Source organism: Micrasema longulum, unplaced genomic scaffold (assembly GCF_059751315.1).
Source record: "Micrasema longulum isolate JH-2025_06_02 unplaced genomic scaffold, ASM5975131v1 h1tg001259l, whole genome shotgun sequence".
Classification (NCBI taxonomy): Eukaryota; Metazoa; Arthropoda; class Insecta; order Trichoptera; family Brachycentridae; genus Micrasema; species Micrasema longulum.
This window is the reverse complement of record NW_028278446.1, coordinates 855,574-871,451: the sequence shown is the minus strand read 5'-3', so window position 1 is coordinate 871,451 and position 15,878 is coordinate 855,574. Positions and strand designations below refer to the sequence as shown.

Below are 15,878 nucleotides of genomic sequence, written 5' to 3'. Positions count from 1 at the left end.
TTGGTTTGTGGTTCAATCAATATTTTGCAACCATTGAACCCTGAGTTGTACGGTTCGACATCCTCCTTAAACATTTTCCAACTGTTTGCAAATTCAAGACGTTTAAAAATGATGAAACTACATTGATAAAAAAAAACGTAATGTTGAGATTTATTTGTTGTAGATATTGTGGCTCGTAAAGTGATTTGAACAGAAATTTAAAGGTTGCTAAACTTATCATCATCTCCCTATCATCATCCTTTAGTGCACCCATCGGTACTACAATAAGGAAGGTCAGTGTTTTAAAAAAAAGAAAGCTAAAAAAATTAAAATATATTTTGACATAGCACATTATCAGCACTATAATTTTATTAAAGATTTGAAATTACTTCTCGTGTGACGTCACAAGTTCTCTTCTGTTAGTTCTGCCGATTGGTAATTGGCTTCCAGTAAACCGAAAATCTATTACAACACTATCATTGGTGGATTCAGAAGAACTAGCGACGTCGCTCAATGTAGTTATTTTTTATTTAAATTATTTTTATTATCTTATGAAACTTCACCCAACTTTTCCATTTTGCTCTAATTTTTACCTTGCGTAACATTTCGTAGCACTGAACTATCTCATTTTTTTTACTTGAAAGATAAGGTGATCAGTCTTACGCTTCAGGTGCCAGTCCAGGAACAGTGAATAGTTCCAGAGTATAGCCACGAGGTTGATAGGCGAGTGCTCCAATCGCAATACTACGAGACGGACTTATCTTTACTCGATTTGCCTTTTGAAGGATTGTTACCTGAAAATAGCCATTGAGTCAAAAATACTTGTTTAGGGTTCTGGTTCTATTTCACACACAGAATTATTCTTCATCAACTTGTTAAATAAATACATATTTGGAAATTATTTTGTTGTCATGAAGAATGCTTCTAAATTTTCACTGTCCGGCCCTGAAACACACAGTTTGTATGAAATAGTTGTCCATAATTCATATTTTTCTCAGAGCTCATAATCAACTCAATAAAAAGATGACATACGAAAGTATACTCTGCCATCCTTTGGCCTCTTCCCGCCAAAAGAGCGTTACTTTTTTCCGACAACTTCCGTTTTTGGAAGAACCAGTTACCGCTATCCGAAAGCGCCCGAGGCTGGCCTTACCGTTACGGCGAGATGCGACGTTCCCACTGCGCCTGCGCACTGAAGGCCTCCGCAAATTGCTCTCCCTGCCTCATCTCTTGTCACTTACGTAACGTGTATCATATACTAGTAATGGAATAACGCTTTAGCATTGTGAACAAAGAAACATCTTTAGCATTAGCAAATGCTAATTAAATTTGCTATATACAAGACCCCTTTTCATGTCACTCCCTCGATTCGTCAGTTCGTTCGTACCTCATAAATCTATCTCGCTCTAAAGCAAATTAAATTGTATTTCGCTCCCGTTCCCACTACATACGCTACGAACGAACTTAACCCGCCCGTTCATGTGATGTAACCGGCGCGGCGGTGCAAATTGATCTTAATTAATTAATATCTCGAATTTACAACAAATTATTTTGTAGTCTTGAAATAACACTTAACACATCACATATTTAGGTATATGAGACCATTTTCAATTAAATATTTGGTCCTTCAGGATCCCAGAAAATGACAAAATATCGATTACCCCAAAACAAACATATAATACATTAATTTGAGAATAAGAAATGTAATCTAACACACGTATAATTTTACTAAGATGAAAAGAGACGGTGATTATCAGGCGATCATTTCCTAACCTTAAGTTACCTAAGGTTAACCAAAGGTAAACTCAAGTTACCGCACAGTGACTCAATGAAGTTTTTCACACAGTATGTTAGAGGTTAAAAAAAATTGTTCTTAAAATTAAGTGTTAAAGGTATATGTTTTAAAATATAAGTAAGATGAAAGTTAATAAACGAAGAAGTGACATGATAAGGGTTAAGATTGTTATTATTTTTCACATCCTCTTCTAAGTAGAGTATGTGACCATCACTAGACGTCTCCAGGAGATATCTTCTTTCGTCAATCAGCACTTACGTCTCCTCCCATGTCTACAACACGAACGAATATCTGTCATCCACGACTTTACAGGATAGAAGATTTTATAGAGTATTTACTTGAGTCGTAAATATTTGTATGCTAAAGAAAATAATCATCATTCTCTTCTGCACCACCCTTCTAATGTATATTTTACGCTATCTTTAACAGGAATTGCCTGGTAGGCAAATTAGCTAACAAGTATATTGCAAAGTGGACAAATCTTAACTAAATTTTCATTTTTAGTATTTTCATCTGAGCCCAGCTATCAAGTCAAAACACTCGTCAAAATGAAGAAATTGTAAAAAGCGTCCTCTGCATCTGATGTACCAATGCAGTTCCTAATGGCACCACAGGGTGCGGACAGCAACATGATGAAAAGAAAAGCGTATTGTGAGAGTGAAAATTTAAATGCCCGTCAAACTCCACGAGTCGGTAATTTTACATTTAGAAATAGCGTTTTAAATGCTATGCTATTTTTGTTAGCACGCGAATGTTTTTTTTAAAGCTGTAATTTTTTACTACCATGTACATTGCACAATGTACGATGCTCAATTAATATAATGAACGTAAACACTTTTGCGCATATTTACATTGGCACCGCGTGCCAGCGCCAACGGTACTCGTCATCATTAGCATTGTATGATTGAAATGTATTATTTAATTATTACTCTGGGTCTTGTACACGAACTTTCCCGCAGCTTGCGATTACTTTTTCGGGGAAGGAAAATAACGAACTCTCGAGAAGTTCGTTAACTAATCTTAAAGATAATAAATGGCATTATGGACTCTCCTGACTTGCTAAACATGATTCAATTCCGTATACCTGTTAGGACTACTAGACATAATGTCCCATTTCATATAGATATTGCTGCCACTAATTATGCTATGAATTCACCTATTTCAAGATTGCACAGTCTAGGGAACCAGATCAGTTCTATTGACATTTTTCACATTAGCCAAATGAAGTTTAAACTTGCTATTAAAGAAATAGTTTAGGAATTTGACTGATGTTTAAGTATTTGTGTTCATTTATAAAAAGAGAAAAATAAATGTATAAATAAATACACGTCAAATATATTTATAAACGTACGACTAGATATTTGTTTTTTTTTAGTTTTTTAATTTTTTAATATTAATTTTTTTTTAAAGGTTTATTATTTAGCTTATTTTTATATTTTATTTTTAAAACGGTTGAGATTCCCTGAGCTTTTATCAAGAGACAGTTAGTATTATTCCTAGGGCATTCAATATACATTGCAACAATACCAACAAATCAATGATTTATGATTTTTGCTATTTCGAATATACCGCGTTATCTTTATTTTTATTATTTTTCTACCTTAGTATGTTAAGTAAATAAATCCCAAAGTTATTATATGGAAAATTTATAAAACAACTGTGTAATATGTATAGATATATTGTTATTATATTATTTTATAATTTTGTAATAGAACACTGTATGTTAATTGTATTTATGTTTGTTTGTTGGAGGCATTTGTGCAGTGTATACACTAATAAATAAAATAAATAAATAAACTGTGTTTGTACCGTCCCCAAAGTTGAGAGGCGGATGAACGATTCAAGCAAAATCAGAATGATTTTTCTTTTTTCTAATATTTAGCCTATTTTAATGAAACGGTGCCTTCTTTTAAGCTATTATAAAAAAAACTTAGAATTTAACTATTATCTTGTTTTGTTTATTACAATTTATTTTTCTTAAATATCACCGTTTACCCTTTTCTTGGCAATGTACCTATAGAATACATTAAAAAAAAATCACATTTTTTCTCACGAACTAAACACCAGTAAAATTGATACCATTCAGTTAAAACTGCTTTACCATTATTTTCATTCTTAACTGCATCATCACAACTCATAATAAACTTTCATTAATACAAAAAAGAAATATTTTGGCTTGGGATTCTGAAGCCTTTTCAAACATCAAATGTATAAAAAAATATTTCTTCGTTCTGCCAAGATAAGGATTAAACATACTACTACCATAAACATCACACCATTTCTCCGTAGGGGTGGGCAGTGAAGATGGCATGCCACACACGTATATCTTGTCATACGTTCATATCTTCTTCCACATTCATACAGCCCCTTCGGTTCTGTCTGTTTTTGACATGACTAGTCTTAAGATTTTGCTTGACCTGATCATGCTACGTTTTTCTTGCTTGTTTTTGTCCTACTTCATCATCATTCAATCCATATATATCTGTTTTTATTAGGAAAAATCACGGAAATTATTTCATTTATTTTATTTTATTTTATGTATAAAAAAATAAAATATTTACAAATTAAAGACAGACAATTAAAATGAACAAAACACATAGACGGACTCACTAAAGTAATGGCATCACTACATAGCCTCTTCTACTAAATTAAAGATTTTATACCGAAAAAGGAAAAAATTATGATGTACGAAGCCTATGTCAAAAGTAAATTGAGTTACATGATCGCCTTCTGGGGAACTGGTAACAAGAAAGACATAACATAAAATTCTTAAACTAACATACAACCTACCCTACCTGACCTCTACGACTGAACTGTACAAAAAAACACACCAGTTTGACATAAACTACTTGACTAAAATTGAGACCTTAAAAATTGTGCACAAAATAACACTGGGAAACATACAAAACGACGACATAATATTAGTCAAAAATGCTGACATACACAAATATAACACCAGACAACAACAACACTATCATATTGAAAAGGCAAAGACAAACACAGGACAGTCAAAAATACTACATAATAGACTTAAACACTACAACAAACTACCTTACTACTTGAAAACTTTTACTGGAGACAAATTTAAAATCAATCTGAAAAAGCACATGATGACTGAACTAACTAGACTAGACGAGACATAAAATGACTTGACAATATTAAATTTCTAATGTCACCCTAACGGGTTTTTTAAAATTGTAAATAAATAAAAATAAAAAAATAAACCAAAATTATAAGCCAATTATAGTTTTTTAAATACTAGATACTAAATACAATGTCAATAAAAGAAGAAGAAAAAAGAGTAACGTCAAAAAGCCACTCCGCATTATTCCACCCGTAAAAATAGAGGAAATATGGAAAGAAATAAGTTAAAAAAAATAGTATCTACTTACAATCAGTTTAAGTTTATCGCGATAAATTATGCTTTACGTTAGGCGCCAAATTGCAATGGTACACCACGTTAGTAACGCTAAAGATTAACGAAGAAATTTTTAAACAGCAAAAAATAAACATAATTGTCATGATTTCCCTATCTGTACCCAGTGGTGCATAGGCCACTAGATTGGTGCTCCAACCGCAGTGTATCTAAATTATTTTTGTTACATAGAAGGTAAAATGATGAGCCTTACAGGTACCAGTCCGTGAATATTGAAATATTGCGGTATAGAACCACCTTAGATTTTAGATTTAGATTTATTTATTTATGACAAAATACAAGGTCTGTACACTTTACATATTACACAACATTACATATTTTATTTGTACGAAATATTCCCAATCAGCAAAAATGGTGATTTATTTATAATAACACAATAGTTTAAATAAAAAGTCGATAAAATAACATCACATATCACTCGTCACACGGGATGTAAGAACTGTTTTATTTAGGTGTTTTTTAAGTACGTATATGTTTTGTATATTTTTTAGGTCATTAGAAAGTGAATTGTAAAAATTTATTGCTGTATACAAAAAACTGTTTCTTTTTCTGTTGGTCCTAGGTTGTCTTCTTGTATTTATTTTATGTATGTTGTAGTTGAAATTAAATTTTATATTTGTCTTTATTTATTTTTTGTCATCTTAAATATCATTTTCATTATTTCTGTGTAGATTTATTCCTCTAGATTGAGAATTTTTATTATGCTATATAAATCTGTTGTTCTAGTATATTTATTTAAATTAAATATTTATTAAAATGCTTTATTCATTGTTTTTTGTATTGATTCTTGCATTTGTTTACTACATTGCGACCATATTATGAATCCATACATAAAGTGTGGAAGTATAAAAGCATTGTATATAATTGATTTTGTACTTTTATCAAAGACTTCTGTTCTTCTCATTATTCCAATAATTGGACCTAGTTTTTTTATAACTTCTTTGATATGTTTTGTCCACGCCTTTAAAACTAATACTTCACATATACGCCAGGAATAGAACCTAGGACCTCAAAAATGAAAGGTGAACGCGCCAACGACTACACAACGAGGCGGATGTATCTTCAGTCGATTTGCTTTTTCAGGATTTTCACCCCAAAGTAGCCATCGAATCGAAAACGTCCAGGGTCCAAGCCGAGCGTTTTGTTCTGTTATGCCTAAGTACTGTGTAGATATCATAATGAACTTGAAATAAAGACTATAAACAAAAATAAATCGATGAAAAAAATATGGTTCAGTTTTACGATAAGTTTTGTAGCGTTATTGTTATTTTCCCGTAACGTATTGTACTCAGGTGCGTTTATTTTGTGCGGTCAAGGAATGACATTTTAGAAGATTGTTAGTACTAAATTCTTCATCCGTGACATCTCTACATGCGCTGGTGCACCGCACTATGGGGCGGACGGATATATCATCTCATTTGTTTGTTTTTTTTTTTGCGTTGTTGTGATTTAATATTTTGGCGGCTACTTTCAATTGCGGCCCACGTGGTTAGCAGTCAAAACGCTTGACTCACGCTTGGAAGGTTCCGGGCTCGATTTCCGGTGAGAACACAAAAATTACATTGAGATAGGTGAGGTTTGAACTTCAGACCTGTGTTCCGTGAGCCCGGGACCACAACCGGATGTTTTAAATAATAGAAAATGAAAATGGTACTTTATGCCGGTTTTGGTGCATTTCAAATTATAAAACATAATTATTTTCTTCGATTTGGACAGTTTTCAGAAGATACTCGGATAATTCCATTTAGTATTTTACCTTTATATGAAATAACTTTTTTTTACAAATATTGCAACTTAAATTTAACGCAAATTTAGAGCTTACATTCAACAGTGATACACCTAACCATCGCGCACGATCTCATAAATGTCTACATTAACCCTCTGTAAACTCCTTTAAATTTGGATTGTGGTCACTCCTCTACATTGGTTCTACTCACAACCTCCTGCCTATTCACCTTAAATCAATTTCTTACCAGTCTACGAATGGAAATCAAATAACACGAAAAAAATATTTCTCGATAACCCTTGACTTTACTATGTAAGGTAATGTTAAATAATATATTATATATTTTTTTTAAAAAGGTTTCTGAGATTTGTCCATTTTTGTTTTAATTATGTTCAACTAAATGTATTATTATATAATAATCTTTAATTGTCTCTATCCCAGAATGAGTTTGCTAACTCATGGGAATAAAATTATGTTTTGTACATTTTGAAATAAAAAAAAAGGATAACAAATATGAAAGAAAAGGTTCTTAATCATCAAAAAATAAAGGTGTAGTGTATCATTTCCTATAAAGTTCAGATACATGCCTATATTCCTAGCAAAAGTTGTTTAAAACACGTTGGGTTATGGAATTAGAAGACGAGGCAAACCCACTTTTGAATACAAAATTATTCGAATTAGGTGGGTAATTGGATAGTCAATAGGTACTAGATAATATTAACATTTTACAACAGAGATGAAAAACATTCAAGAGAAGGTAATATAGAAGTCTAGGCATCTACAGGGCTTATGACCTGTCAATGGCTGGTTTAAGTGGCCACTTTACACACTGTGTAACATTCACCATTCTGCCTATATTTGAACATCTATATTCCTTCAATTCTTTCATCTGTTGATGTTTGTGAAGTTAAAGAGCTGAAACCTTTATTTATGCGGGTGAGATTCATTTAATTGAATTATTTCACCTAGATACTAGGTAACGCCTGAAAATATTATTTTTTCAATTTCTATACTTCTTCATGGACCAGGTAATTTATCAACAATATTTTGAGTTTGTCAGTAGCTCAAACAGCTCCCCAGGGAGTTGAATCCAGTCCTTGTCTACAAAAATTTGGACAAACTCAAAATATTGGTAATAGATAATAGTTTATAAAATGACAAGTTCATATCAATACTTGTACATTTTTTTCATTAGTTGAATTTAAAAATTATTATTTGATGTATTTCGTCATTCATTATACATGATCTTTTTTTATATTATATTGCATAAAACAATATTTTTTTATTTTTCTATATTCCGGCCTTTTATCAAAACATGACAATATCAGCTTAAAACCAGTTACATGCATTTAAAAATTGTAATAAGCATATAAACAATAAAAACATTAAGAACAATGAATTAAATAATGTAAAAAATACTGCCCAAATAATTCAAATTTCCAATGAAATAATGGTTGAATTATTTATAAAATGAAAATCTTTACTTATTCGTCACCACTCTAAATTTTATTTCAATATTTCCGTAAGCTTCAAAGTTATTGAATTTTAAGATTATAATGGATACCTGTTCGCCCCATAGTGCGTCTGGGCGGTGCAACGTGCATTCATTCACCTTGCGGGACCACTCAGCCGGACGGCGCATACAACCTGATCAGGTGATTAGTGATCGGTGATCAGTAATCATAGATCGAAGCTGAACGCATTTTTACTATTTTTGATCATTAATAACATTTCAAATACAGACACACAAAAAATATTACGGTTCGTCAATAGCAACGTTCATTTATTTTCTTACATCATTTTTTAACATCTCTTACTAATGAATTGTATTTTAGCACTAAAGCGTGGGCTTTATGAAAAGACTCAAAATTAATAAACACAATCATATCCCTATTCGCATTGGATGGTGCATAGGGCACTGCATCGATACACCGAATGCAGCTTATCACGATTATTTGTATTTGCGCAGTGGAAAATCACCTTCAACACCAATTTCCATCGTTATCCCTTCTGGGAAAATTACACTAGAAAAAAAGCATAGCTAAAAAAATACACTTGTTATACAGTGTTGAAACACGTTTTTTTTTTTCTTTCTATTCAAAAATATATTTACCCAATAATCTTAAAATAAAGGTCTTGCTGAATTGTAGTGAAGCGTACAACTCATCAGTTGGTTCTTATACATATATTGCTTAGATTGTTTTATACTTAATCTATGTTAATGATATTATTTTTTTTTAATAACATTACATAATTTTTTCTTAACAAATTTTTTTTTTCAATTTTATATTATTTCCATTTGTAAAAACTAACTACAAACTTCTTATATATATTTTTTAAATATCGTAAGTCCAGTTTTTTCTATTATCAAATAGGAAGAAGTTTGTAAAAACACTAACAATAATTACGTAGGCAATGAACAAGCCAAAATTGGCATGTATCGTTACTGCCAAAACCTTGTTATATCACTAACCATTTTTTTATGTCAGAATGTCAAACTTTAAAATTGCGATAACTCCCACTCCATAACATATTTTAAGGACCTACCAACTTTTGGCAGTAACCACACAATATTACGCCATATTTTATATTTTGTGATATTATTACAAATACATGCTATCACTTACCTATACAAAAAACCCTTTTCCATTATCCATAATTTGAGCATACGTCTCACTCCTGTATTTAACTCACTATTCTTGATATTGTTTGGCGGTCTCCGTGGTGTAGTAATCAAGACGCTTGACTCAAACACGGAAGGTTCCGGGTTCTATTCCCGGTGAGAACACAAAAAAATAAATGCGATTTTTCTCATGCCTGGGTGTTCTGTGATGTAATTCACAACTGTAATTAGGCCTCCTGACCTGTTGTTGTACAAAAAATAAAATACAAAAATAAACTCGTTACAAATTTTAGGTACACTGTATTGCGATGTCCTTTTGCCATATTTATTACAATATCTAGAAACAGTTAGCCATTCCATACTAGTAAACCTGGGGTGCAAACGCTTTCGCGGCCGTAGTTTTTATCTCGTGTTTTACATACAAAATACGCGAGATAAAAGTGTTTTCTACGGCCGCGAGAGCGGTTCAGAATAGCACAGCTGGTGTTGTAATCATGTTACAATTTGTGTTTATACTGGGAGTGCTGACGCACGCTGACAAATTAAGTTGTACCAAAGTAGAACCCTAACTGATAATTTATTTACAGGAATATACATTAATGATATTGAAATTTTGTGTTTCTGGTGGTTTACATCTTTATGTAGTATCAATTTGATAATTTAATTTTGCAAATCTTAAATAAACTTAATATTAATTTCGCTTGATAACCCCCAGATTCCCCTTAAATAATTCGTGAAGTATTAAGAGGGACATTTAAAAAAAATGCATATTCTATTACTTATTGCTTTTAAGCAATGCCAACTATGTCGAGAATCGAACCCGAGGTGTCTTGCATGGTAGGCAAACGCGTCGACCACTACACCACGAGACCAACCATAATTTATTTACACAATCTTTGAAACTGGTTGTGGTTCCGTAGTAGAGTTGTGGGCTTACGGATCAATGGTTCAAATCCTACTCTGCCACCACTCGACTCTCATTTTTCCAGCACAAATTATTTACGGCTTTTAGGAAATAGTTATGAAAATTGAAAAATAATGATTTAAAAACAAAAATAACATAGTGCATGATATTTGATCGTTGATTATCATTGTCATGGCGCAATCGTATTATGAATACCTATTTTTTTAAATTTGTAATGTTAACGCCTGCTATGTTTTACGAATCATTAATTCTCAACCATTAGAAACAAAGCAAATTTTCAGAATCCGGATTCGCTAAAATCCTACGCAACTCCGAATTCGGTAACTTGTCAAAATTTAAATGTCACGCTGCGGTACTTCTAATTTTGAACAAAATAACTTGTTTATTTAATTATTTGTGAGTGTAATCTGATTAAAGAATGGCTAATGTGTGTGTCATAATTTAAACTTTCACTGCGCTACCATTTTTGGTAAAGACTCCTATCCTACGCATTCTCGATTCAGTGAACAAGAAAAAGTGTACCAATTTATTTACCGGGGACTTGATTGCTTAAGGAGATCGCTTACCGAGTATGTCAAAACGAATAGACGATTATTTACACGTCACATAATACTTTATTTCGCAATATGGTATTTTCACAAATCGGGAATAACGTTGAAAATACATGAAATATTTCTTCGTCTTCCTTTTCCACATCTGCCCTTAAGTGGAGCATGGGGATATCATCAGAAGCCTCCAGAGAACCTATCGTCAGTCAGCATTCTCGCCTCCTCTCACGTCAATCCAGCGTCTCTTAATTCCGCCGAATAAACCCGAAGCATCATTTTAATTAAACATTTACAGTGGATTTTTACGATTTTTATATTATATTATATTTACTTTTGAAATAAAATTTTATTCGCCAACATGATTATTGGGTTGATATTATGAATAACATAAAAAAAACACTGCAATAACAATATCAGGTATCACATTACCTACCTGGAGTGGTATTCCAAACGCTCCCGCGGCCGTATTATCTCGTGTATTTACATACAAATACACAAAAAAAACTGTTTTCTCGTGCTGCGAGAGCAGTTCAGGTTAGCACCCCTGAAGCCCAATCACAAATAACTATCGACGTGCTAATAAGCGATGTGATAACAATTTGTCACCATGTTTAGGTGACATATGTAAAGGTGACTATGACGATTTGATGTAACTTATCACTATCTGTGCATATTTAGACATTTTTGAGTAGTTTCGGCCATTCAGTAATTAGTTTTAAATAAAGACACCAGGGGATCAGTTTTGCGTAGAACGGTCACCCGTTTGATTTAAACCTCAATATTATAATTAAAAAGCAATTCTTTTTTTCCAAATATTTTTGTGGCTTGATTATAATGAGGGTTTATCATTTATTCTTGTAAAAATAACATCTTTTTATACAACAATTCTCTGATGGTAGGTACAAATGTATGCACGATTTTTTTCAATCGTTTTCAAGTCATAAATAACATAATTCAAAAAGAAAAATATCAAAAACCCTACTAAAACCTTTGTTTTATACCAAAATGTAGAAGTGAATACCATATTTTTACGATGGAGAAATCAAAACCTGATAGTATCCTGTTATTAAAATGCTCATCGGTAGGGTTGGCTGGCTTGGTTAATTCATAACTCACGCATTCGAATTAAAGACCACTGTTTATACAGTTTTATAGTACCAAGATCTATGGGTTGTGTATAAATATCAGGAGGACTTAAGCTAACGGTAGACCAGCAGGCTCGGAGCTCTAGAATTAATACGCTCTTCATCTTTATAATGCTCCGTCACGTTTCTCGAACACATCAATTACACAATAGTTTAATAAAATTCAACACAGATTGAGCGTAACTAGGGTTGTCAAGTTCAAAATATGAATAGCCTTTATTTAATTCAATATTTTGAATCAGATTTAAAAAATTAAAAATGAACTCCAAATCATCACCATCATCAATCCATGTCCGCTCTCTAGATGGAGCATGTGGTGTCCGCGAAGATCCTCCGGGCATCTCTGTCGGCTGCCAGCTTCTGTGCATCCTCCCGAGTCAGGTTCAAGTCCCGTAATTCTGATATGAATTGCCGACAAACAGTTAGCAATGAAAACACCCACCCCTATTAAAAATAAAGCTCATTTGGGACCGAACATATACATTTTCGTGACAATACATAATGGGCCTTACTTATAAATCGGGTATAAAGTTAAGCTTGAGAATAGTGGTAGAATAATGATGGTATAGCAAAAAGTATCACTTATAAACCTCGCGTAGAGTTAAACTCGGTTTAAATCTGGAATAGCGACCATAGAAACTTATACCTGCATATTATGTGGTATAACGCTGGAATAAGCACGCGATCTGTCAAACGTCATATTTTTCGGTAATCAAAATGGATAGTTTTTTTTTTTAATTTTAAACAATTTCGAAATCCTGCGACCTTCTCAATGCGATTCAAGTGATTTTTAGTTATTTGTTTAAATAATATCTGAAATGTTATATGTTTGTATGTGTTTTCTTCGTTTTTATTGGCTTTTTTCACCCTTAACTGGGTGTATGTGTTTGAATTAATTTTGATAAAAATAAAACACGAATAAACTATAGAATTCGTTTTTAACTTCTCCTCTTCTTCCTAATTTTGATTTCTTTTTCTAACGGTTTTCTCCATACTCTCGATCATACTGACAGTAGTCTCGATTTGAATTTGACGTTTGTTTGTGCTGTTATAAAAGTTACTGCGCACGTTGTTGGCTGTTTAAAAAATAAGCACGATAATTCAGGTTAATACCTGTAAATTTCTATTCTAGGTAATAAATATTTATATTTTTATAAGCAAGCTTTTTTTATATCGGTTATAAATAGTTTAACCGGGTATAGTTAATTCTTAATATAAACCTGGTAGGTATAAGGAAATCAAATAAGTAAGGCCTAATATCATACATCCGAAATAGTAGTATAACATAACACAAGAAACCTAAAACACAGTACTTTACACCATCTATATAAAATACATAATTAACTATCACTATCAAAAACATTTAAGTAATATTTTTTAATAGCGACATTTTTAAAATTTTTATTCGACTTTTCGTGTTTTAGCTCATCGAGCAGTTTATTGAATTCGGAATGGCCATTATTTTCTAGAGACCTACTGCCAAACTTCGTTGAGCGAAACTTAGACGCACGAAGATTCCCTGAGTAACGCGTATTGTAATTGTAAATATCATGACTAAATGTGTATTTTAAATTTGTGTGAGCAGAAAAGTTTATGATATTTAAAATAGTATTTGTTATGTCATGCAGTGGCATCACCTTGAAAGGAAATATTTAAGTTATATTTTTAAACGTTATGATTAAATGTATTTTTGTAAGCTTAGGGATAATTTTATCTTTAATATCAAAAAATAAAAAGCGAATCGTAATTTATTAATGGTGTGATTTTTTCTCTCTTTTCAGGTAGCGACTCAATCCCAACACGGGATCGGATTAGGAATAAAACGCGAAGTATTTTTTTTAAATTTAGAAGACGGCTATTTCGGCTGTCAAGTTAACGACTCTACAGAAGTATTGCAACTATACGAGCTTTCCAAGCTGTGCGATGGTGTGCAAGACTGCTACAAGGGATCCGACGAACTCAGAAAAGAACTCAAATGCACAAGTAAGTACCGCTAAAATGACTGGAAAGTAATACATTTAACTCTTAAAATACTGGACTAAAAACTCCCTCCCGCACCATTGTGCTATGACGTATTCCTCTTCTTCGCCTTCCTTACTGTAGATCTATTTAGTCTATTCTCCAGCATGTTGTTCCCAGCTGTCCTTCCATATTTTGGGAGGTCTTCCACGAGGACAAGTCCTGTAAGGCTGATAATGCAGAGTAACATTAAGAAGTCTGGTCGGTCCAAATGTATGCAGACTGGCTGGATTTCCTCCCTAGAGAGTTATTTAGATCTAGATTTATTGCAACGAAGCGGAAAAACATTTTTGAGAAGTGAATATGGAAGTCTAGGCATTTACAGGGCTTATGATTTGTCATTGGCGGGTTTACATGGCAACTTTTAACACTGATTATGTAAAAGAAGAAGTATAAAAATTAGAAAATTGTTTTCAGGCGTTGCCTATTAGTTCAGACCGATGAATCTCACCTACATGATAAAGTTTTTAGCTCTTTTACTTCACAAAATTCAACAGATAGCAGAATAGTTAATGTTACACAGTGTGTAAAGTGGCCACGACAGATCATAAGCCCTGTAAATGCCTCGACTTCCATATTCCCCTTTCAAAATAAAAGAAACCTCTCTGTTGCAACAAATTTAGAGCCTGGCCATTTTGTCAATTTTGACGAAAAAGCAACAATTATTCAACATTAAACATTTTTTAACATAACGCTTTTTGGTGTAACTGCCACCAAAACCAGAAAGTTATGAAATATTTTTGTGTTCCTTTTACGTTCGGAGCTAAGGTAAAGAGCGAACTAAACAATCGAACTGTAAACGTGTAGTTCAGTAAGACTTTTATATCAATAACAGGGAAATACCTTTTTTTTTACATGAAATACTGTCCAGTAAAACAAATTTCTTTTGTTACTTATTAGTTGCATAGAAACAATTTTTAATTTGTAATTTTGAATTACCGCAAAAACGGTCATTCTACTGGCAACACCTCTAAAGCTAGGGTTTCCTAGGACAGCGGTGCCCGTATTTTAACGGCCGTAGTGAACGATGATGCAGTGGACAGCCGTCGTAGAGGTGACTAGAGTGTGGTTTTCTAGGAAAACGGTGTTATCAACACCATTTAACACCGTTTTCCTAGGAAACCACTCTCTAATCACTTTTACGATGGCTGTCCACTGCATCACCGTTCACTACGGCCGTTAAAATACGGGCACCGCTGTCCTAGGAAACCCTAGCTTAATACGTAACGATTCATGTTTAATTGTTCCTGACCATTCAAATTTGTTTAAAACATTGTCACAAATCTCGACGTCAGAACTATCATAACCAAACATGTCGCGTTTTTCTAGTGAAGCACTTTTAAAAATTTATTTTTAAAATCTATGTATAAAAACATTTCTCCTTAATATCCATATTGTTTTCAAATTTACAATTACAATTCTAAATCCATTTCATATATTTTTATCGGTATTCGTAGTATGTGATATTTCCCTATGTTAGCGCCGTAGGGCAGTTAATTGACAGGCGCAGTTGGTTGGACGACCAACTGTGAAACTGGGGTCGCGGGTTCGATTCGCGCCCATTGCAAGGAAAAATCCAAGAAAGATTTTTTTTCAATTGGATTGGGAGTTGTGGTATATTATTCATAAATTCCTTCCATGTCCTTTCTTTCCTGGCTGCTGACAAGCCTCTACAATAAAGT

At 32.9% G+C, this 15,878-nt stretch overlaps 1 protein-coding gene across 1 annotated transcript in view; it reads left to right on the top strand.

Annotated features, from left to right (window-relative positions):
- The window catches only part of dpy (fibrillin-like protein dumpy), a 338,800-nt gene that overhangs the window by 180,990 nt on the left and 141,932 nt on the right, over positions 1-15,878 (top strand). The window contains exon 3 of the mRNA XM_088234564.1: positions 13,959-14,160. Within this exon, the coding sequence (XP_088090690.1) occupies positions 13,959-14,160 (202 nt within the window). The remainder of the gene's footprint in view (positions 1-13,958; positions 14,161-15,878) is intronic.